This window comes from Miscanthus floridulus, chromosome 7, assembly GCF_019320115.1.
Source record: "Miscanthus floridulus cultivar M001 chromosome 7, ASM1932011v1, whole genome shotgun sequence".
Classification (NCBI taxonomy): Eukaryota; Viridiplantae; Streptophyta; class Magnoliopsida; order Poales; family Poaceae; genus Miscanthus; species Miscanthus floridulus.
In genome coordinates, this window is record NC_089586.1 from 121,894,239 (window position 1) to 121,916,143 (window position 21,905).

The 21,905-nt window shown below is 45.6% G+C and overlaps 3 protein-coding genes across 4 annotated transcripts; all 3 read left to right on the forward strand.

Annotated features, from left to right (window-relative positions):
• The first annotated feature begins 30 nt into the window (after window positions 1-30).
• LOC136467781 (24.1 kDa heat shock protein, mitochondrial-like) lies at window positions 31-1,072 on the forward strand. 2 transcript variants are annotated; one of them, XM_066466565.1, is made up of 2 exons: window positions 31-386; window positions 497-1,072. In XM_066466565.1, exons 1-2 carry the CDS (start codon window positions 134-136, stop codon window positions 907-909), a joined length of 666 nt encoding a protein of 221 aa, XP_066322662.1. In that variant the 5' UTR covers window positions 31-133; the 3' UTR covers window positions 910-1,072. The 2 variants fall into 2 exon arrangements, with proteins under 2 accessions (XP_066322662.1, XP_066322663.1); XM_066466566.1 differs by having other exon boundaries at window positions 31-383.
• An 871-nt stretch (window positions 1,073-1,943) lies between these two features.
• On the forward strand, window positions 1,944-3,374 carry LOC136466161 (uncharacterized). Its single transcript, XM_066464612.1, has one exon. It carries the CDS (start codon window positions 1,944-1,946, stop codon window positions 3,372-3,374), a length of 1,431 nt encoding a protein of 476 aa, XP_066320709.1.
• A 3,891-nt stretch (window positions 3,375-7,265) lies between these two features.
• LOC136464542 (uncharacterized) lies at window positions 7,266-14,472 on the forward strand. Its single transcript, XM_066463492.1, has 14 exons — window positions 7,266-7,672; window positions 8,472-8,548; window positions 9,115-9,273; window positions 9,921-10,134; window positions 10,214-10,300; window positions 10,380-10,519; window positions 10,714-10,794; window positions 11,318-11,382; window positions 11,538-11,713; window positions 12,158-12,288; window positions 12,381-12,468; window positions 12,662-12,875; window positions 13,153-13,259; window positions 13,448-14,472. Exons 1-14 carry the CDS (start codon window positions 7,505-7,507, stop codon window positions 13,931-13,933), a joined length of 2,193 nt encoding a protein of 730 aa, XP_066319589.1. The 5' UTR covers window positions 7,266-7,504; the 3' UTR covers window positions 13,934-14,472.
• Window positions 14,473-21,905: the final 7,433 nt, after the last annotated feature.

The window sequence follows — 21,905 nt, forward strand, 5'->3', positions numbered from 1 at the left end:
GCCACGCCGCTGTATAAACCTTCGTCCACTTTCCTACGGCATTCGCACCACAAGAATCCACGAACATCAGCGAGGGAGAAAGCAGATCAACCCAGCCACCCAGGGAGGAAGAGGCCAAGAGGGGGGGAGTGTCATGGCTTCCACTGTCGCTTCCAGGAGGGCCGTCCCGCTAGTCCGCGCGCTGGAGAAGCTCCTTGCCGCGTCATCAGCGCCCGGGGCTGGCTCCGCCCTCAGGCCGGTGGCAGTCGCCGGCGGCCTCCGCGGGTACAACACCGGTGCTCAGCTCCGACGTTACGAGGGGGGCGAGTCGGAAGACGACAGCGTCCGCGAGTACGAGAGCCGGCGCGGCGGCCGGGACTACGCCGTGCCCAGCCTGTTCTCAGGTAGTCGTCATCTTCGTGCCATGCCAGACTCATTTGCTTTGCTTCGTTCTCTCAAATGAGATGATGGAACTCCGTATATTTGAAATGGCTGTGCTGACTTCATCCCTATCCAGATATTTTCCGTGATCCATTCAGTGCGCCGCAGAGCCTCGGCCGCCTGCTGAGCCTGATGGACGATTTCGCGGTGGCGGCGCCAGGCCGTGCCGGTGCGGTGCGCCGTGGCTGGAACGCGAAGGAGGACGAGGAGGCGCTGCACCTGAGGGTGGACATGCCGGGCCTGGGGAAGGAACACGTCAAGGTGTGGGCGGAGCAGAACAGCCTGGTGATCAAGGGCGAGGGCGAGAAGGAGTCCGGCGACGACGAGGACGTACCGCCTCCGAGATACAGCGGTCGCATCGAGCTCGCGCCAGAGGTTTACAGGATGGACAAGATCAAGGCGGAGATGAAAAATGGCGTGCTCAAGGTGGTCGTGCCCAAGGTGAAGGAGGAGCAGCGCAAGGACGTGTTCCAAGTCAACGTCGAGTAGATATTTCCAAATAGAAGTCAAAGTGCCAGCATGAGGCTGCCAAACTAGATTTTCTCTTTTTTTTTTATCTGAACTCATACTTCTCTTTCCATCGTCTTGTGAAATAAGCAAACGTACTCTGGCGATTTTGCTGGGATCTGTGACATTCAGTTGATTTGGCTCACCCTGTTAACTGAATTTTTTCATGCACTTACACTATCATCTAGCTATATTTACACTGATTTCTCCGGTGTAATATACAGGACAGAGTGGTGTAATTTGAGAATAACCTAAGATCTCAGACAAATATAAGCCAAATTTAAAAAAAACAATTTTTTTCTATGGATTCGAGATACCAGAGAAATATATGTCAAATTATTCACAAATATCGTCAAATTGTTCACAAATTTACAAATAGAAAAAGAGAGAGAGCAAAGAAGAACAGACACCCGAGAGCACATCTCGTCTTCCCGCAGCAGAAAAAGGGACAGAAAGTAGAGGACGGCGGCGCTCGCACCGGGGACACCCGCGCTGGGGACGCCCACCGAGGACGCTCCACCCGCGTCCGCACAGGGGCAGCGGCGGCGGCCTACCCGACGGGGACGTCCGTGTCGGGGCGACGGCGGCAGCCTGGGGCGGCGGCAAAGGAGCGACAAAGGAGTGCGCGCCCGCCCGAGCAGAGGAGCGGCCTTCGGGCGGTGGCAAAGGAGCGGCGAAGGAGCCCGAGCAGATGCCGACACGTGTAAGATCCAACAGGCCAGAATTCGGTTGAGGGATGGATCAAAATCACTCGGTTGAGAGTTAGCTTTTTTTTTCATGTCAAGTCCGGTGGACTCTCTAATGCACACGGTCTGTTGTTTATTTTACTTCCTATACCTCTTGTAATCGGACACGTTCGCTTTTGTTTTATTTCGTCTTCTCTATAATAACATAATAATATAAGGTAGGATAGATAGATACCGGGAGCAACACGCCACGCACCGTAGAGAAACGACCTCCTTGTTCCGGTTCCGGCGCCGCTGGCAGAGCAGAGCTGCAGAACAGAGGAAGCAGCCATGGCGCAGCCGCCGGAGACGTTCCCACCGCAGGGGATCACGGACGATCTCATCGACTTCTTGCAAGAGATCCATGACCATTTGGCGTATGATCCTGGCAACAGAGATGCGTTATTCGCCCTCTTCGCGGACTTCGGCAAGCCCGAGATCATCGACGACGAGCACGTCTCGGCCCGAGCGGTGCATCTCCTCCGGGGCCATCCTCATCTCGTTGCCCGGTTCTATGCCTTGGTCGACCCGGTGCGTCAAGGTTTGCATCTCTTAAAACGGGCAGAAAAGGCGTTGGGCCCGGCGAACTACGATCTGTTTATCGCAAAGCTGTACAGCGTCGACTTGGAACAAAGCCTCGACGCTCACCGAGTTTACCAAGAGTTCAAAGAACTCCTCGGCAAGAAGCACGACGACCTGCTCCGGGGTTTAGCCGGCTTCCTGCCAACGAAATACGGCCCGCCGCCGCCATCTCGCGCGAGCGCAAAGGCGGAGCGGGAAGAGCATCGGCCGAGGCCGGAACGCAAGCACCCCTCTTACGCTGGCGCAGATGCACCCGAGAGCAGCCGGCCGAGCCGGGCCAAGAAACCCCGCGTCGTCGACGTCGGCCCGACGCCCGCGCCCGCCTGTTTCGCTGACACGGGCGCAGCCGGGAGCAGCAGGCCGAGCAGGGCGAGGAGACCTCGCATGTACGAGCACGAGCACGACGGCTCGTGGCCGGAACGCAAGCCCGCCGCGTGCGCCGTTTCAGTCGCGGACGACGGCAAGAGCAGCAGGCCGAACAGGGCCAAGATACCTCGCATGTACGAGTACGAGTACGACGGCTCGTTGCCGGAACGCAAGCCCGCCTTGTGCGCCGTTTCAGTCGCGCACGACGGTAAGAGCAGTAGGCCGAGCAGGGTCAAGAAACCTCGTGCGGACGACAGCATGAGCCGGCACGCTCTTATAGGCGGCGCGGCGGGAGGCTCTGTCCGTGTGGCCGCGGCGCCGGCGACGGCACCTGACGCCATCGTCAGAGAGGTGAAGAGGTTCAGGGAGGCCTGGGAGTTCGAGACCGGCTACTCGTTGCTGGATGCTACGTTGAAGCGCGCGGAGGAGGTGAAGGATGAACGCGAACGCCTGAACGGTGCCAGGGCTTCCCTGGATGAGCTCTTCCCGAGGCCCGAGATCCGAGGATACCTCGCCAAGATGTATCACATCAGATGGAATCATATGCGACAGTTGCTGGAGCACGGCGGCGATCACACTGCCTTCGCTTTGGAGGCCATCGTGGATAGGCTGAGGACGAAAGATGCGGAGGCCGTCGACGAAGCAAGGAGGCGGCAGGATCCCGCCCGCGCTGCCCAGAGACTGCAGGAGCTCGCCCAGGGGAGGGTGCGTTTAGAGCACGAGATGGCGCGTGAGACCAACGAGGCGAACGAGCAGCGGCGACGACAGCCGTGAGCCGCGTGCGTCGCCAACCGGGAACTTCAGCAAATTCATGGAGCACATGATCGGCACTTGCACGTTGCTCCATAGAGACTGACTGCAAGAACCCCTGCGGTCCTGATCTGGTTACCGTTGGGATTGATCAAGGACCATAAGCATCTCACTCCGCCGTTGGCAGCAAACTGACATCGTGCTGACTGCTGACCAGCCTGGCTTTGTAACAAGATCAATTCAATCAAGGGCTTTATAAGAAGTGGTTTCAACTTTTAGCTAGTTTCAATATCTGCTTTCTTGCTGTAACACGTTGTCTGAAATATTTGTTTTCCATTTAAAATGGCATGTAACAACGAGAATTGTGAACCTTGGTGGCTGGATCATGTATACTTGTATGTTCTAATTACTCGTAGTGGATCCTTCAACGCGCAACAAAGAGATAAATTCGTCCCCATGGCATCAAGAAAAGTTGGTCTCGTGCGCCGCACATTCGACTTCTTGATTTAGGCCATCGGACACCACAATTTTATGGATTTGTGGGTTTGTGCGCCACACATTCCTCTGACACTATCCTAACTAGTTCCAACCGCCGAGGCATGTCGACAAGTACAACGGCAAGATGGAGCTTGGCCACTGTCTTGAGGGCTACCGACTTGCGATGAGGTTTGGAGGGGTGGACAATGAACCTTTAGTGCTCCCTTAGAGATCAAGGTAGCTGAGAGAACCCCAAACTTTGCACGCCCTTGCCCTTCGGATAGGCGGAATAAGGACAATCGAGGGAACCCTTAGTGGGGGATCAAACTCATTTCCAAAACCCTAGATCAGAACTCGAGATACGCTCTCTTACTTCCTCTTTCGATTGTAAAGGAGACGCTCCAGACACACTTTAGTAAAGCGTGTCTATACTTCAGTAGAGATGAAATGAAAGTATCTAACCTACAAATGAAGCGTAGGTAGAGAGGGGCTTTCTTGTAGTGTAGGAACTCGCCCTAGCATTCTCACGAGAAGAATTCTTTGCTAAACGTAGGGCTTCGTGCTCGAACCCAGATGAATCTTCTTGTGTCTTGAGTGTTAACCATCTAAGTCCCACACATCGACCACTAATCACTAGTCGTGGTTACGAATCCACGGTAGCTGGATTTACTGCCTGTATGGGCGTGCCCAGGAGCACCCCTTCGCTTGCAGACCACAAATTGCCCTCCTACTGATGAAATCGACGCCCACAACGGTAATCTTGTGGTCATCACAACTAACAAGTTTTGAACTGAAAATCATTTGATTTCATGAGTAGATTTATTTTGAGTAAACTTTAAGCAAACTATATTAAAAAATTGGTGTAAAAGAGAGATTTGTCCTCTCCCCTTCTTGCCACCTCCCCTCACTTAGCAAAGAGGAAGGAGAGGGGCCTAGATGGAGACTGTGGTGGTGGTGACGTTTCCAGGGCGGCGACTCCTAATACAAATGCTTGCTAAGACTTGGGAGATAATGATTTATATTTTTACCGCAACAATGGTTAGCAAATATTGTTGAACCTATGATATTTTGAAAGATAATAGTTGCAGGGGTAGATCCAGGTTCAAAAGTTATTGATACCACTTACCTACTTCATTAAAACCATGACGAATCTTCATTTATAAACACTATTTTGCAAAGAAAAACACAAAACATCATTGCTGTTATGGTGATAGCATAAAAATGTGCAGGCTCCACCCTTGGATAGTTGGATTGTTCCGAATGCCTAGAGATAATTTCATGTTCTTTTTTTTCACGTTATGTATTATCAATAATGCTTTAGTTTATATTTACTCCCTCCGTCTAATTTATAGATCGTTTCGGCCTATATATATATATATATATATATATATATATATATATATATATATATATATATATATATATATATATGAGTGTGGATTTTCTACAACGGGTGGTAGCTACCAACCCGGGTGTGGTGACTACCCCTATGATAAATGCTTGACACGTGTTGGGGTTGTGGGATCGGATGGCTGGCTGTTTGCTCTTGATCTGGCACGACGTTTCCAGGGCGGCAACTCCTAATACAAATGCTTGCTAAGACTTGGGAGATAATGATTTCTATTTTTACTGCAACAATGGTTAGCAAATATTGTTGAACCTATGATATTTTGAAAGATAATAGTTGCTGGGGTAGATCCAGGTTCAAAAGTTATTGATACCACTTACCACCTTCATTAAACCATGACGAATCTTCATTTATAAACACTATTTTGCAAAGAAAAACACAAAACATCATTGCTGTTACGGTGATTGCATAAAAATGTGCAGGCTCCACCCTTGAATAGTTGGATTGTTCTGAATGCCTAGAGATAATTTCATGTTCTTTTTTTTTCACGTTCTGTATTATCAATTATGCTTTAGTTTATATTTACTCCCTCCGTCTAATTTATAGATCGTTTTAGCCTATATATATATATATATATATATAAGGTGACTACCCCTATGATAGATGCTTGACACGTGTTGGGGTTGTGGGATCGGACGACCGACTGTTTGCTCTTGATCTGGCATCATAGTACACATGTAGTTGCTATGTCAGACTGTTCTATTTCAAGCAATGGTTCAGACGGCTTTGAGCAGACGATAGTGCATACAAGGAGACCGCTACCTACGAAACAAAATAAGAGAGCATCGCATAGAAACGAGTGGACGTCCTTGTGAGCCTAGTAAAGCAAAGTTGTCAGCTCTTTTGAGACTATTTTCCATTTTGAGTACCTGTGATCCAGGCGGGTATTTAACACACCGGGGTGGGTAGCTATCAAATATTGTAGCTGGATATATATATATATATATATATATATATATATATATATATATATATATATATATATATATATATATATATATATAATTTTTACTATGTATCTAGACATATCGTATATCTAGATGCATAGCAAAACCCAGATAAAGTTATCTTAAAAAAGTCAAAACAACCTATAATTTAGGATAGATGCTGATATTAAATTATGATGGCAATGTATGAAAATAAGGGGTTTCTTTTTTGTGGACTGTAGGACAGTAGGAGGGATGGGGAAGGAGAGATGTGGACGATGTTCTTTGCGGAGAGAGATCAGCTAGAGAGCTCTTTGAGCTGACGTGTGATTCTTTGCATTGCCAATTAACTATTTTAAATTTGTTTCTACCGAACATATTTTGGCCTCGTTCGCTGGTCTGAAACTTGGCTGAAACTGACTGAAAACACTGTTCTGGCTGAATTGTTGTGAGAGAAAAACACTGTTTCGGCTGAAAAAAGAAGCCGAACAAGTCGAATATGAGGTAAGCCGAACGGGTCGTTTATGGTTAGCCACACCACAAATTTGGAATGGATTTAAATAACTTTTTAGCCATTTCAAATATTTTTGAAATATAAAATGGAATGTGATTCATAGAATGATTTTCAAATCCACGAACAAACAAGACCTTGGAGGAAAGTTTAGGGTGTGTTTAGTTGGGGAGGTGAAAGTTTTTGGGTGTCACATCGGATGTGTCGAAAGGATGTCGGGAGGAGTTTTTGGATACTAATAAAAAACAAATTATAGAACCCATCAGGAAAATGCGAGACGAATCTAATGATACTAAATAATCGGGCATTAGCACATGTGAGTTACTGTAGCACTTAAGGCTTTTCATGAACTAATTAGGCTTAAAAAATTTGTCTCGCGATTTTGTCGAGAACTGTGTAATTAGTTTTTTTTCGTCTATATTTAGTACTCCATGCATATGTCCAAACATGCTCTTTTATTGTAGGAGTAAATTTTTTTTAAAACTAAACAGGGACTTAAACGATCCACCGAAGTCGAAATTCTTTCGTCCAGTACACTTGACAATCTTTGCGTGCGTGTCAGTACTACCCTCGGACCGACATTTCCAAACTCCGCCGAACGAGATCGTTCGGCCCACCTCCACCTTCCTCCTCCTTCCCCCAGCCGTGCGCGCTTCTCCACTTCCCCGGAGACAAAAGAGCCCCGCGATCTCCCGGGCCCCACCTCCCCGCCCGCGCCCCTGCGACACGGAGAAGCTTCCGGTTCCCAGCCGGCCCGGCTCCACCGACTCTTCCTTTCCCTCCGGCCGCCGCGGCGTCCAAGCGGATTAGCGGAGAGCGTCGGGGCGGCGAGATGTGGGTGTTCTACCTGATATCGCTGCCCCTGACGCTGGGCATGGTCGTCGTCACGCTCCGCTACTTCGCCGGCCCCGCCGTGCCGCGCTACGTTGTCGTCACCGTCGGATACGCATGGTTCTGCTCCCTCTCCATCATCATACTCGTCCCCGCCGACATCTGGCAGGTCAGATCCCTTGCCGCGTCCCTCCCCCACTTCTTCATCCACCGCCCCGGGTTCCGGCCATCGTCGGCCCCGGGCTCCGCCGGTTTGGCTGTCGGTGCTGTTAGATCCACCGGGTGGAGCTCGTTTTGTGTTCTAGTTGCGTTGCAATTTTTGAGTGTATGTACGAATTGAATCACAAACTTCGTGTTACGGCTGGAGCACGCTTTGAATTGATGGTATTGCTACGAATGACTGGGAGACTGGCTTCACCCCTGCTGTCCATTTAAGTGGCCACCAGTTCGTTTGCATAGCTCTTAGCCTCTTACAAATGCAGTGTAAGCCTTGTCCCTGAGGCAAATTTACGTTGAGAGAACTCTGTTTCTACACTATTCAAGTCTTCATAACTGAATAACTGATTGCGGTTCCACCCTCTATAGTCTATAGTCCTGATGCCACCTCTTCAAAACATCTTCTTTTGTTTGTTATAGTTATGGGGTTAACCCAGTATTCTGTCAATTCAGAATTGTTTGGCTACTGAGAAACCCTAGCAGCAAACTTGGCCTACCTTAATGTTATGTCCTTGCCATTTATCTTGTGTCGGTGTTTTAGTAATACCGATTTGATCACAAGTCAATTGTGATGTTCTTTTTAATCTTTCAAAGCCAACCTCCCTTCCCTTTCAAAAAAAGATACATGTATCCATTAAATCATATCGATAATTTATTAGCGGTAATGAAATGACAAATTTTATTATCTACTGACTGGAAAATTCCCTTTTTATACTCCTTTGGTTCAAACCCTTCGATCATTTCTATTGCAGACATTAACTGGCAGTGCGAAGGGCGGCATTGGATTCTTTTGGAGCTGGTCCTATTGGAGCACATTTATCCTAACATGGTATGCTATGAACATGTCTTGCATAAGTTTCTCCCGATGGTTGAATTTCCCTGATTCTTAGTGTCATAAAAAAAACAAAGAAAAAACATCTATTTGATGACTTGGCACATCCATTTCCAGTTATAACCACGATTTTAGTACTATTTTCAAAATGTCCAATCTCTGCCTTCTATGCTGCTCCATCATTTGGGCATCAAAGCAACTCTTTTGGCTTTATCCAAACTAGGTTGGTACTTGGGAAAACATTGGCTATACATTATATGGTCTGTAGAAGGAAAAAATGCTGGAAAATTTCTCTCCCTGTTCATATAATACAACCAATATTAACTGCTAGATTTTGAGGGTATCTAATCTTATGCTGAATGTATCGTTGTAGCTTACTCATTTTCTAGTAGGGCAGCTCAGTGTGAACTTAATTCTCTTGTACAATCATAGTTATGGTTTGCTTGGATCTTCAGTCGCAAATTTTATTGAATGGCTGGATGCACTAGTGTTTCTTCTGAAGTCTGAACATTTGCGTTGGTGTTGATATTTCTAAACAAGGCTTGTTTTTATTCTTCAAACAGGGCTGTAGTTCCTACTATCCAGGGCTATGAAGACGCAGGAGACTTCACTGTTAAAGAAAGGCTGAAAACTAGCATTCATATGAACCTGCTTTTTTATTCAATTGTGGGAGCCATTGGCCTTATTGGTCTCATACTACTCTTAATCATGCATAGAGCTTGGTATGTTCAATCTTTACTTGAGCAACATTTCACACTACAATCTGATATCTGAACATAACCTTGTAGTGTCACTTTAATATTGTTCACCATTATGCTTTTGTCATTTTCATGGTATTGATGCTGCCAAGCTAATGGCGAACTGTTTACTGAAACATCTATATAGGTTTTGATAAAAAAGCAGTTCAAAACATTATGTTTAGTGCCTAGATGTTGTGGGTTAATTTTCCCTAAGTTTTCTGTTGAGTGCTTTTTGTCTCCTAGCCTACTCGACTAGTTTCTTTGGCCTTGTGTTGTGTCTCATTCTCATAGTCACGGGTCATGTTAGCTGTGGAAGGCTAGTTGCTCTGGTCTGGGCAGGGTTCTTCTCCCTCCTTTGTACAGTTCCTCTTTTCTCTCTTAATGAAATGATGCACAATCTCTTGCGTGTTCCAGAAAAAAATTGTTTAGTGCCTAGATTAGTGTTGCACAGTCACTTTTGGTTCTTGAGATGAATAAAATATAATCAGTGGTACTACCAAAGCACTGCTTTCATTCCCAAAGAATGATGCTTTGCTTTCATCCCCAATGAGTATATTTCTTCTGAAACTAGCTGTCCTTTATACATGTATCTAGTAGGGCGTTTGACCTAAAATAACTTTTCTTGACAGGGATGGTGGTATTGTGGGATTTGCAATGGCATGCTCAAATACCTTTGGATTGGTGACTGGTGCTTTTCTTCTTGGGTTTGGGTTAAGCGAAATTCCAAGAAACATTTGGAAAAACGCAGACTGGTCTCACCGCCAAAAAGTACTTTCTCATAGAGTTGCCAAGATGGCTGTAAAGCTTGATAATGGCCATCAAGAATATTCAAATGCAATTGTTGTATGTATATTTCATAAATTTTTAAGCAATACGTAACATGCAGTTTCTTCATGTTTCTGAAGTGTCGGTCAATTTTCAGGTTGCTCAAGCTACATCAAATCAAATGTCAAAACGTGACATTTTGAGGCCTTACATGGATATTATTGATAACATGATGTCTCAAATGGTACTGCAATCTGCTAGTGTGTAATTTAAATATTGCTTATTATATATGCAAAATATCTTATTATTTTTGTCTCTCGCAGCTGCGGGAGGATCCATCCTTTAAACCTTCTGGTGGTAGATTAGGTGAAAATGATATGGACTATGATACTGATGATAAATCGATGGCCACACTTCGGCGGCAACTCAGGAGGGCTCATGAGGAGTACTATAGGTGCAAAAGGTATTATAGAATAAGCCATTGTATATATTTCGTTTAGTAGTAATATGGGGTTGTGGACTGTCAAATATGACACATGCAGGTTTGTGAAAAGCTAGTAAGCAGTAAATACTAGAGTATAGAACAGATAATAACATTAAAAGTGTAACTGGTGCTGCCCTATTTAACCACTAAGTTTGGGTGCTGTCATTGTGCAGTGAGTATATGACTTGTGTCATGGAAGCCCTCAAGCTAGAAGACACGATAAAAAATTATGAATGCCGTGATGCTAATGGATGGTGAGTTTATTGATCTTATGTTTGCAGTGTAATCTCGTTGCCTTAAAAATATTGTTTGCAAGTAGCATTTCAATCTTATAGGAATATTATTTTGTCCCATTTGCATGATGATACCTTTTGGGAGTTTGTTTTTTTTCCTTTTGTATCTTAGTGCTGCATCTGTCAAATAAATTATGCCAAGTGATATATGATCATCATGAGGGAAGACTTAATGTGTAAATTAGTAAATTACAAAAAAAAAAGAGCAAATTGTGTGCTGCCTGTACTCTTAACAGTTCTACATTCTACAAAAGTTTTATACTGCAAGCAATACTGCTAACCAAGAATACTTGAATGTTGGCGAATTGTCCAATTGCTATTGATGCTTGTGCTTGTCAACCTGAGGAACTTCACAGACATCAATTCTATTCTTAGTAACTGCTTGGAAAACTCTAAGCAATATGTACTGCAAACAAGTTGTGCTTATCCAGGATTGTCTGATAGATGAACCAATATTAGTATTGATCTACCTTTTTTTTAACAGGAAATATGTATCAAGTTTTAGAGAGAGTCGTTCGGGCAAAATTGGATCAATTTTGGACACTATTGGTATTCTTCTTACCTTCACTGCAGTTTTTTTTGCTTTTCATAATTCGTTACAACAAGCATCTCAGTTAGGTTATATTCTTACTTTCTTGGTAAATTTATTACATGTGGTTAACATTTGATGGAGCTGACTCAAGGATACTTTGTTGCATTTCCAGAGTTCATTTGGCGCTGTATACTGAGAAAGCAGCTTCAAAAAGCATTTGCTGTTATCCTTTGCTGTATGTCAGCTGCTATACTGTTGGCTGAAGCTACTTTACTTCCAAGTGGTGTTGATCTATCTCTCTTTTCTATTCTTATAAAAGCTGTAGGAAAGCAAGAGGTTTTAGTTCAGGTAAGGAACTGAACACTTTATTTAAAAACTTACAAGTGATTTTCTACCTCCCCAGTTTACCAAAAAATTTTGTTAATTGTGAGGCTGACTACCCTCTGCAATACTATCTTGTCTCTTTGCAATACTTACTATCTTGTCTTAGTGATGACATTAGATAATTTATTTGCATAGGACACAACAATCATGTTCATCTGTCACCAACTGATTAGTTAAATTTCAAACAAACACATGTACGCTTTATATATGTGAGTATAGTTACTAGGCGACAATTGGAGCATATGAAATGAGTGACATCCTTTAACTCCTTTTCACTATTGCCATTGGGGAAAAGTCACTCTTTTGTTTAACTCTGTTATAACTTCATAATTTTCAGTTTTTTGGTCATCTTTATGAACTTTTTTTTAGACAAGAGGTCATCTTTATGAACTTTAGGTTTGTTCACAGGTTGCTGCTTTTGTCCCTTTGATGTATATGTGCATTTGCACATATTATTCATTATTCAAGATTGGTATGTTGATGTTCTATTCTCTGACTCCAAGACAAACCAGCTCTGTCAGCTTGCTTATGATCTGTTCGTAAGTCTCAATCCTTAATTTTTATGCTTGATGTGTTTCTATTCCAAAACCACTCGGGTCATTTTAGTTATTCACCAAATTTTGTTTTGCAGAATGGTTGCAAGATATGCACCTCCTATTTCTTATAACTTTCTGAATCTCATCCGCCTTGGTGGCAATGCTAAAACTACATTTGAGAAGGTAATAGTTGTGTTTTTTTTGCTGCTCTTCATTGTTTGTGGTATATCTATATCAATTCTGTACATGAGCATGCCTTATTACTTGTCACCTGGAAGGGAATGGTTTTTGGCTTCTCTCTAACATTTATGTATTATGTTTTCTGTTTACCAAATAGAAAATTCATTCCTAATCGCTGACAAATTATCTGTTTCAGAGAATGGGGAACATTGATGATGCAGTCCCTTTCTTTGGCAGAGGCTTCAACAGGATCTACCCACTGATTATGGTTGTTTATACGCTATTGGTTGCTAGTAATTTCTTTGGCCGTGTGATTGACTTTTTGGGAAGCTGGAAAATGTTCAAGTTCCAACGTGAAGAAGAGAATATAGATGGTTTAGATCCCTCTGGAATGATTATTCTACAAAAAGGTAAGGGCTCCACAGATGTTGCATGTGGAGAAGTGGAGTTCTTTTATTTCTTAAGTTTCCTGAAGGACTTCAGTTTCATACTTCCATTATTTTCCTTTGTTAGTGAAAGGCAAATCAGGATCCTGAACTATGATTATCGATGATTTTCCTAGCTTTTACTGGGAATGAATATTTGTGTAACTACTGTTGAATTGTTGCTGCAAAGACTGGCATTTAGTTCTTCTGAAAGCATGATTTGCTTTAATAATTGAATGCTTTTTTCTTTCTTTTTGTCCAGAGAGATCTTGGCTTGATCAAGGGTGCAAAGTGGGCGAGCAAGTTATTCCATTGGCAAGGAATTTCAATGGCGTGAACACAGATATTGAATCACAAAATGTGCCGTTGGTGCGTAGAATCGTTCCTTCGTTTACATAGGAGATTCAACTATCAGTATGTTTTAGTCTAGGGATAGTTTAGTGGGTGAGATGGATTGATATCTTCTTTAGCCTTCGGTCATTTCCAGCTGAATTTTAGCTTATTTTTGTTACTTAGTACCTACTGGTTTCTGTTTCCATTTGGCTACTGTGTTGCAGGTTGAAAACACGATGGAGATGAAAGTAGGGGCAACCTCTTCCAGAAATGACGGGAGAGCCGGTCAGTTGAAATATGCAAACAACAGGGAGACTATCGCCAGCAAATACACTTCTATTAGAGAACAGAACCGGCAGTCAGGGAAGGCAGCGAGAAAGGAAATTTCACCGAACTCTGTATCTTTGCTTGAAGAAAGAAATTCCGAGCAGCGGTCCAATGTGGGTGTACCACCAACTGGTGTGTCTGCAACATGGGCCTCAATGAAGATTGGTTTTCAAAATTTCAAAGCAAATATGGGTTCGAAGAAGTTTCTTCCTTTGCACCAAGATCCAGGATTTGTTCTGAATTCAAATGTCTCTTCACCTGAATCTCTTGATGACATATTCCAAAGGTTGAAACGGCGGCCTGCAAATGTGCCTGTGGATTACCTTGACGATGACGATGATGACAACACAGGAGATATGGATCTGCATTTCCAGTATCAATGAAATAGGTTGTGATATTCTTTTAGGTTTAGAATATGCATACAGAAAAACAAAGAATTGGTAGCATTAGATGCTCGAAGGAAGATATAGGATGTATAGATCTGATGATGGCTTGGTGTGCTTCCTGGAAGCTCAAGACGCCTGCCCATCTGGAAAACTACAAAACGGAAGTACGATATGATGACAGCCTTTGCAGAAAGGCTTGAAATTTTCCCACCAAGAAGGTTTGGCACTTCTCTACTTCACACTACTACATGCAGGTAACATTGTTGACTTGCTGATTCTCAGATTCTCTCACCTTTTTTGAATCTGTATTGGAGATGCTGATATGTGATCGAAGCCAAAGAATGTAAATGTGTAGTACTTACGATTCCATGTGAAGGTTAACATGCCTGAGTTGTAACCAGTAAAAACGTACCCCCAAGTGTTTATGTGTGGCAGACGTCAGACTTGTATTTGATGGTATAATAACTTGTGGACACTTGTCTGCTGCTTGACCGAAAAAATGCCCATTTGTACTGGGGACGAGGACATTTCGATGATTTCTCCGTAGAGTCTGTGCTTTGCTTGGGGGGGGGGGGACCCGCTTGTTTTATTCTAACAAATTCTATATGGAACTGCCCGCTGAAGAGAAAATCGATCTGATTGTCTCTCAGCCTATATCGAATTTTGGAAAGAAAAAACCAGAATTTTCTTCTTTTTTTTATTAACATTAAGAAAAAAGAATATAATTAAAATGGAATTGGCAATATAATTTTTATGCACTTTTGAAATGAAAGAAAAAGGAAGGATTGCACCGGCAAGAAGCTACTCTGACTTTAGTAGCCACTTACTAGTACCACCTCTGTTTTTGTTTAGTTGTCACCGAATTTTTACTGTAGCAATTTTGACCCTACGTTTTTTTTTTCTACAAACGGTTTTTAGATACATCAAGTTTTCATGTATATGATTTTTATTGAACATACTTCATTAGTGTTATATACATTGAAGTATCTAAGATTAAAAAAAAAACAGATGGTCAAATTTGCTACAGTAAAAAGTTACTGACAAGTAAATACAAACGGAGGGAAGTAACTAGGATCATTCAAACAGTCAGTCAGCAATGCATTAACTAGTTCTCTTTTGTTAGGATCATTCAAACAGTCAGTCAGCAATGCATTAACTAGTTCTCTTTTGTTGGGTGCACGTGTTATAAACCAGAGCATTGCCTCGTGCGTTGCTGATGGAATCATGGGTAAAATTATACTACTTATATTTACTAATATAATTAAATAAATATTATAGTATCCTGATGATGTGGATAAACTAAATAAATGTTAGTAAATGATGTTGTTTGCTAATGTGAATAGTTTGAATGTTATGTGTTAGTTGGATGTGTTAGTGGATGATGATGTGGACATTTTGCATGGCAAGATAGTTGAATGTGTTAGGAGATGTTTTAGTGGATGCTGATGTGGACACTTTGCATGGCAAGATAAATTGCTAGTGGGGTTTATCTTTATAAGAGATATATGTAGTTTGCTGATGTTAATAGCTTGAATGAAGACATAATGTCATATGTTAGTGAATGCTGATGTGGACATTTTGCATGGCGAGATAGTTGAATGTGCTAGTGGGATGTTCTAGTGGATGTTGATGTGGACACTTTGCATGGCAAGATAAATTGATAGTGGGATTTATCTTTATAAAAAATATAGATAGATAGGATTTCATAGCACTAAAGAATTGGGGTTGATGTAACATAGAGAAGACGTCCTGTACACAAGCCTAATAGATTAATCATCTGTTAAAGAAATAGAGTCTATTTTATTACCTTCGACAATTCACTTTGTTTGCTTAGTGTTGGCTCGAGTATCCCAATCTATCTTGATATACAAGCCATTCACATCATGTCAACAGAATATTGTCGGCAGTCTTCCGAGGGGTATTCCACGAAGTTAGATTGATCGGCAGAGGTGCGCATAATCAAAAACAAGAAGGCAACAAAGACACAAGAGTTAGACAAGTTCGGGTCGTCAGCGCGGCGTAATACCCTACTCCTGTGGTCTGTTGGATTGTATTGGCTTCGTATGATATTGCGTGTATTTTGAGGGGGTCCCTGCCCGCCTTATATAGTCTGGGGGGCAGGGTTACAAGTCAGTTAGATTTAGGAGATAACCGAAAAGTAATAACAGATTACAGGAATCATGGGATCATACGTATCCTAACAGATCTCGTAGTATCTTCAGGATATCTTCCCGGTATCTTGCGGGGCACGCCGAGCAGCGCCGTGCTTCGCAAGGCTTCGTCTTGTGGGTTGGGCCACCCCTGGGGGCACAGCCCATGTAGTCTGTCATGGGTATCCGGGGTCGTACCCCCACAGCTAGTCCCCGAGCGCCTTGTATCTGTTGTGCAACGCCATCTTGAGCTTGTTTGAGCAGGTGCGAACAAAGCCGAGTAGTCGGACTCATAGTCCGACCACTATACTGAGTCGCCGAGCAGTTGTGAACCGTCGCTGAGCAGTGCATCCAAAGTAAGGTTTGCCATAAGGATGTAAGGAGCTCAAGTTCAAAATCAAAAATTTCCTCGCAGTGGATCAAGTGTGCCCACTTAGAGTCCGACCACGAGAAAGGGAGATAGTCTTCTTCAACTTCAGGAGGTGTGGAGTCTTCCAGATTAAAGCAAACACACTCACCGCAATGTGAAGTGTGTCCACTTAGTCCATGAGCCTGATAGTAGGTGACACAGCCACGTGGTGACAGGGTCCAAAGTAGAAGAAAAGTAGAAAACCAGCCGAGCAGGCAGCCAGTCCTCGGGCGGAGCCCCGACATGAGAAAAGCACATTCACCGTAAGGTGAAGTGTGCCCACTTAGTCCCCCGAGTCTGACAGTAGGTGACGTGGTCACGTGGTGCCAAGGTCAGAAACAACAGTAAATAGAAGAAAGTCCCCAGTGTGGTGAGGAACCAAGTCGTAGTGATTGACGCAGTCCCCGAGCCACTAGTGAAAACCTTGGAGAAATCAAATCGTGGAGAAAAATCTGGAGTAATGGCTGTATAGTAGGAGTTACTGAGCCTTAATGATATTGCGGAGAAGTCGGCGAATATTCAGTGTGCAGTAACAAGTTGCGGCGAAAAATGAGTGATATGGGCTATAGTTGCGCAGAAGCCCAGGTAACGGCCCACCATGCCGCTTTGGAGAATTCGGAGAAGCGCAAATCATGGAGCGGTTTCCCAAAAATCCTAGAATGCGAAAAATGGGGAGGGTTCTTTATAACTGCGTCGCCGCACCTCACGCTCCCACCTTTACCACTTCGCCACTTTGTCTTCCTCCTCAGCCCTCGCGCTTCCCGATTCACATTCACACGCGCCTCCCCCACCAATCCCAAAGCAGATATGATAGATGGCGCCGAAGAGGGGAGTAGGTAACCTGAAGAAGGCGGACGCCGGATCAAGTCGTGACAAGGAATGAGTGCTGTCACTCATGGCGGAGGCGGAGCTCAATGGGATGGTGGAGGCGAGTGTTCTCCCTGACCGTGTCACCGCCGGATGGCGTCTAGCCAACAGTGAGCCCTATCCGATGCCGCATACCGACGAAGTCGTAGTATTTGAAGATTATTTCTAGCGCGGATTAGGATTTCCTGTTCATCCTTTCTTGTAGGATCTGTTGGAGTTCTAGGGAGTGAATCTATGCAATCTGCATCCCAACACCATCTTGCACATCTCCATTTTTATCCATTTCTATGAGGCATATCTCAAAATTCTTCCCCACTTCAACCTCTTCCGACACCTGTTCTGGCTGAAGAAGAAAGGTGATGGCGGTTCTAGAGTAGTCGACGGCGTGTATCTGCATCTCCGCGACGGGATGGCTGGCGAGTACATCACTGTGCCACTGAACACCTCGCTGACGGGGTGGAACGCTAGGTGGTTCTACATGAAGCAGAGTCATCCTACCATCCGCTGTGACGTCGACCACATTCCAGAGAACCAGAGGAGCTTGTTGGAGAAACCGAGCAGTGCTGATATGGATCAGGTTTGGGAGCTCCTCGACCTGATAAAGGGGTAAAGATGAACGGTGCACTAGTGGCGGTGAGGTTCATAGTGCGCCGCGTCCAGCCCTGCAAGGAGAGGGCCCATGTGGGTTTTGACTTCAAGGGAGACACTGACGGCACCTGGGAGAGGATGGAGAGGCTATCGAAGGAGGCTGTGGTACGCCAAGTAGCCGAACTATTCGCTCCAAACGCGCCGTTTAGCATGCCAGGGCAGACGAGAGCCTTCAACTGCATGAACCCACCTCCTCAGGTAAAAATCTCAACTGTTGTTCCTGATGCTTTTTATCCTGTACTGGTGCTGAGCAGTAAACTGATTCACTTGTGAAAAGATCCATTTGTAGGAATGAGCTGCTTACTTCTTAGGCGTGCTGAGCAGCGATTGGCCAAAGGCAGTGGACGCCCGGCCAACCACTCAGCTGGAGGAAGATTCCATCAGCGCCTCGTCGAAGTCCAAAGGCGAAGGTGCTGGTCGAAAGGTGAGTCCCCCCCGGGTGTCTGAGAAGGTTTGGGGGAAAAGGGCGGCGATCGATGAGCTGGCCCACAAGAAGAGGACGATAGCGAGTGTAGCTCCCCGTAAGCCATGCAACATCTCCCTTGGCGGCGGTCAGACCACTCGAACGTAGAGTGCAGCGATGTCCGAGTGGTCGGACGGCGATGGGGCTCCAGCAGCTCCTCCTCCGAGCACTAAGGCGCCACAGCGCAACACGCGCGCAGAGGTGCAGTCGAAAGGAGGGGCGGGAGTCCTCGAGCAATGGGCGGAGGAGAGGCCGATGGCGGGGGCCACAAGACCTCCCGCCCAGGGCACGTGGGTTGACCCTAGAGCTGTGCCTGGGTGCTTAGGGAGGCAGCGTCGGTTCAGAACTATGTACCAGGAGGCCAACATGTAAGTATCCTTGCGTTGGATTCATTTTGCTGTTGGATCCTTATAGTTGCGGCGATTGATGAGCTAATATGATGCAGAGCAAAGCGTACGGAGGATCTAAATCCATCCGTCCAGACTAGCGAGCAGTCGAGGGCTGGTCCTAGCGCGGAGGCAATTTCGACAGACTCTATCCCAGAGTCACCGGGCGCTTGGTGACCTGCGGAGGAGTCGACTGCCGCTGCTGATGGAGTTGGTGGTGAAGAACGGTTGACGACGACGGCGGCCGATGCGATGGAGACACTAGGAGCGACAGCGAGAGCCGCCGAATCTTCGAAAGTGGGAGCTGCCAACGTCGCGCTGGAGTCTGGGGCAGGGGGGTGGTGCCGGAAGAGCAAGCGACACTCCCTGAGATGTCGAAGGGCGTGGTTGGACGCGCTGTGCGGCCACCGAGCCCCTAGGTGGTGCCACCAGCTGCGGAGGAAGAGGACAAGATGGAGGAGATTGAGCATGAGGAATCATGACCTCAAGCCATCCGGATCCTCCGCAAGCAGGGGAATGAAGTGGTGGTCGTGGAAGAGGAGGACACCACCAGGGAGGTCAGGAGGCTTGAGTCCACCCTTTCCACAATCATGAAGTAGATCAAGGTTAGTATTGCGTCGGCAATGTCCGTCTTTGATGTTGAAGATTGGAGTTCGTCATGGTCTTGGTGCTTTTGTAGGGCATAGCGTGAACTACCGTACACCGGCAGTAGCTGATTAAGAGGATGGAGCCCCTTGCCGAGGAGAACACGAAACTAAGGAGGTGGTGAAGTGATGAGCTGATGGAGAAGAACATCCAGAGGGCTCAGTGCAAGCAGGATCTTGCTGAGTCTAACGCCAAGGATCTAGAGTTCCAGAAGGGCATCCTATCCGAGCAGCTGGCCACCGTCTCTGAGCAGCTGATGAGTGTTTCTAAGCAGCTGAGAAATGTCTCCGAGCAGAGGAAGGTATGGCGGATCGGCAAATTTGCTTTGCATTGCCGAACAGTCTTATTGTTGCTGACGACCGTTATGTTTGTAGAGCAAGACGCGGAGCTCGATCAGTTGCGTCAAGTTGTCGATCAACTTCAAGAGGAGGAGAAGAAGGCATCTAGGTGAGCGAAGAAACTGGCCGAGGAGCTAAAAGGTGAGTAGTTCGTGGTCAGAGTTGTTGCTGAAGAGACTTCTTCGCTTGTCGGGTCTTCTCGGTGCTTGCAGAATACCGCCAATGGACCAGGGCGTAGTTCAATGTGCTGGAGCTAGAGGCTAGAACCCTGAGGGGGAAACTTGATGCCGTGGTTGCCGAGGTCAAGCATGTGCTCGACCGCGTCGACATGGAGGAAGCTCCTCAGCTCGACGATAGGCCGCTGTGTCCGAACACCATCATCGATAGATGCAAGGCGGCGTGGGAGAACTTCAAGAGCTTCAACTGAGATGCCACTGTCTCCGCCATGACCCATGCCCTAGCGATAGTCTGGTCTCATTACCCTGCCATCGATCTTCAAGCGATAGGGGCCAGATTTGCCAGAGGGACGGGTGCGATGAAGCAGCAGCAACTGGAGGATGAGGTGGAGGATGTGGCGAAGAAGCTAGCCAGTGACGTCGATCTGTTCGGCGAGGTGGACGGAGAGGGCCAAACGCAATGACTTGTTCGGAAAGTATCCTGTATAGAACATCTAGAGAGGATAGTAAAATGAGCTAGGGCGTAGACAAACATTTATGTATGTGTATAAATGTTGTAAAGTGACATATGCTTGTTTATGCAGTTTGCCAGCACTTTTGGCGAAAAATCGATGTAGTGTTAACCCTAAAGCAATTATACGTGGTATATGTAGCTTCCGAGTAGTTAGTTCATTACTGAGCTCTTGGCCTTGGCTAGCCCATATTCCATAACGTCGAGCACAGAGCCCATGCACGTGTAGGAGGAACAGACGTGACCGAGGAACCACAGCCGACCACCCATAACGCAGAGCGCAGAGCCCGTAGCACGTGTAGGGAGATATCGAAGACTGGGTTTTCTCCAAAGAACACAGAGCGGAACATGTGCGAAATATCTTAGAGATATCTTAGAGATATTTTAGTATGGAGATATCTTAGAGATATTTTAGTATGGAGAAACATGGCGAAGCTTTTATGGAGATCACGTATTGGAGTTTTAAACCAGAGTTTGTTAGGGAGTAGCTTAGAGCTGGCGACCGCAAATGGAGATTAAACCTTAGTGGAGAAATAATGGAGACAAATTATGGCGACAAAAACTTCATTCATTATGGAGTGGAGAGTACATATCTAGAGCGTTTTAAGGATAGAAACGTATAAGATGCTCGATGTGCCATGAGTTGGGGACATCGATTCCGTCCAGGTCGCATAGCCGGTAAGACCCTGGTCGGGTAACTTCTTTGACCATGTAATGCCCTTCCTAGAAGGAGGAGAGCTTGTGTATCCCTTCTGTTTTCTATTTTCTATGGAGAATGAGGTCGCCGACAACAAATAAACAACCTTTGTTGTTGCGATTGTAGTATCTTCGCAAGCCTTCTAGGTATTTGGCTATGCGGATGCAAGTAATCAGGTGTTCTTCTTCGGCCCTATCGACGTCCTCTGTCCGAACAGCTGTGGCTTGCTCGTCATTGCAATATTCCACCCTAGGTGCTCAGAAGGCAATGTCCGCTAGAAGTATGGCTTCTGAGCCGTAGACCAAGAAGTATGGAGACACATCGGTGCTGCGACTAGCTTGAGTGCGCAGTCCCCATACCACAGCTGGGAGCTCTTTGAGCCATCTGCCCAGATGCTTTTCCTCTTTCTGATATAGCCTCTTTTTGAGGGCATCGAGGATCATGTCATTCGCCCGTTTGACCCGGCATCCTGGCCGTTGGCTCTAGGATGGGCAACAGAGACGTAGTTGATGGAGATGCATCGGTCTTCACAGAAGTCCCAAAAATAATGACCAGTGAATGTAGTTCCGAGGTTGGTGATAATGCTGTTCGGAAGACCGAATCTGTGTATGATATCTTTGAAGAGCTTGACTGCCTTCTTTGTAGTAGCCGAAACAAGCGGTTTGTATTCGATCCACTT

Excerpts from the sequence above, each read along its gene's own strand:
- LOC136464542 (XM_066463492.1), top strand. The coding sequence starts at position 7,505 with ATGTGGGTGTTCTACCTGATATCGCTGCCCCTGACGCTGGGCATGGTC. Across the intron at positions 10,301-10,379 it reads ATAACATGATGTCTCAAATG|CTGCGGGAGGATCCATCCTT; the intron begins GTACTGCAATCT and ends TGTCTCTCGCAG. Across the intron at positions 12,469-12,661 it reads CTAAAACTACATTTGAGAAG|AGAATGGGGAACATTGATGA; the intron begins GTAATAGTTGTG and ends TATCTGTTTCAG.
- LOC136467781 (XM_066466565.1), top strand. The coding sequence starts at position 134 with ATGGCTTCCACTGTCGCTTCCAGGAGGGCCGTCCCGCTAGTCCGCGCG. Across the intron at positions 387-496 it reads GCCCAGCCTGTTCTCAGGTA|ATATTTTCCGTGATCCATTC; the intron begins GTCGTCATCTTC and ends ATCCCTATCCAG.
- LOC136466161 (XM_066464612.1), top strand. The coding sequence starts at position 1,944 with ATGGCGCAGCCGCCGGAGACGTTCCCACCGCAGGGGATCACGGACGAT.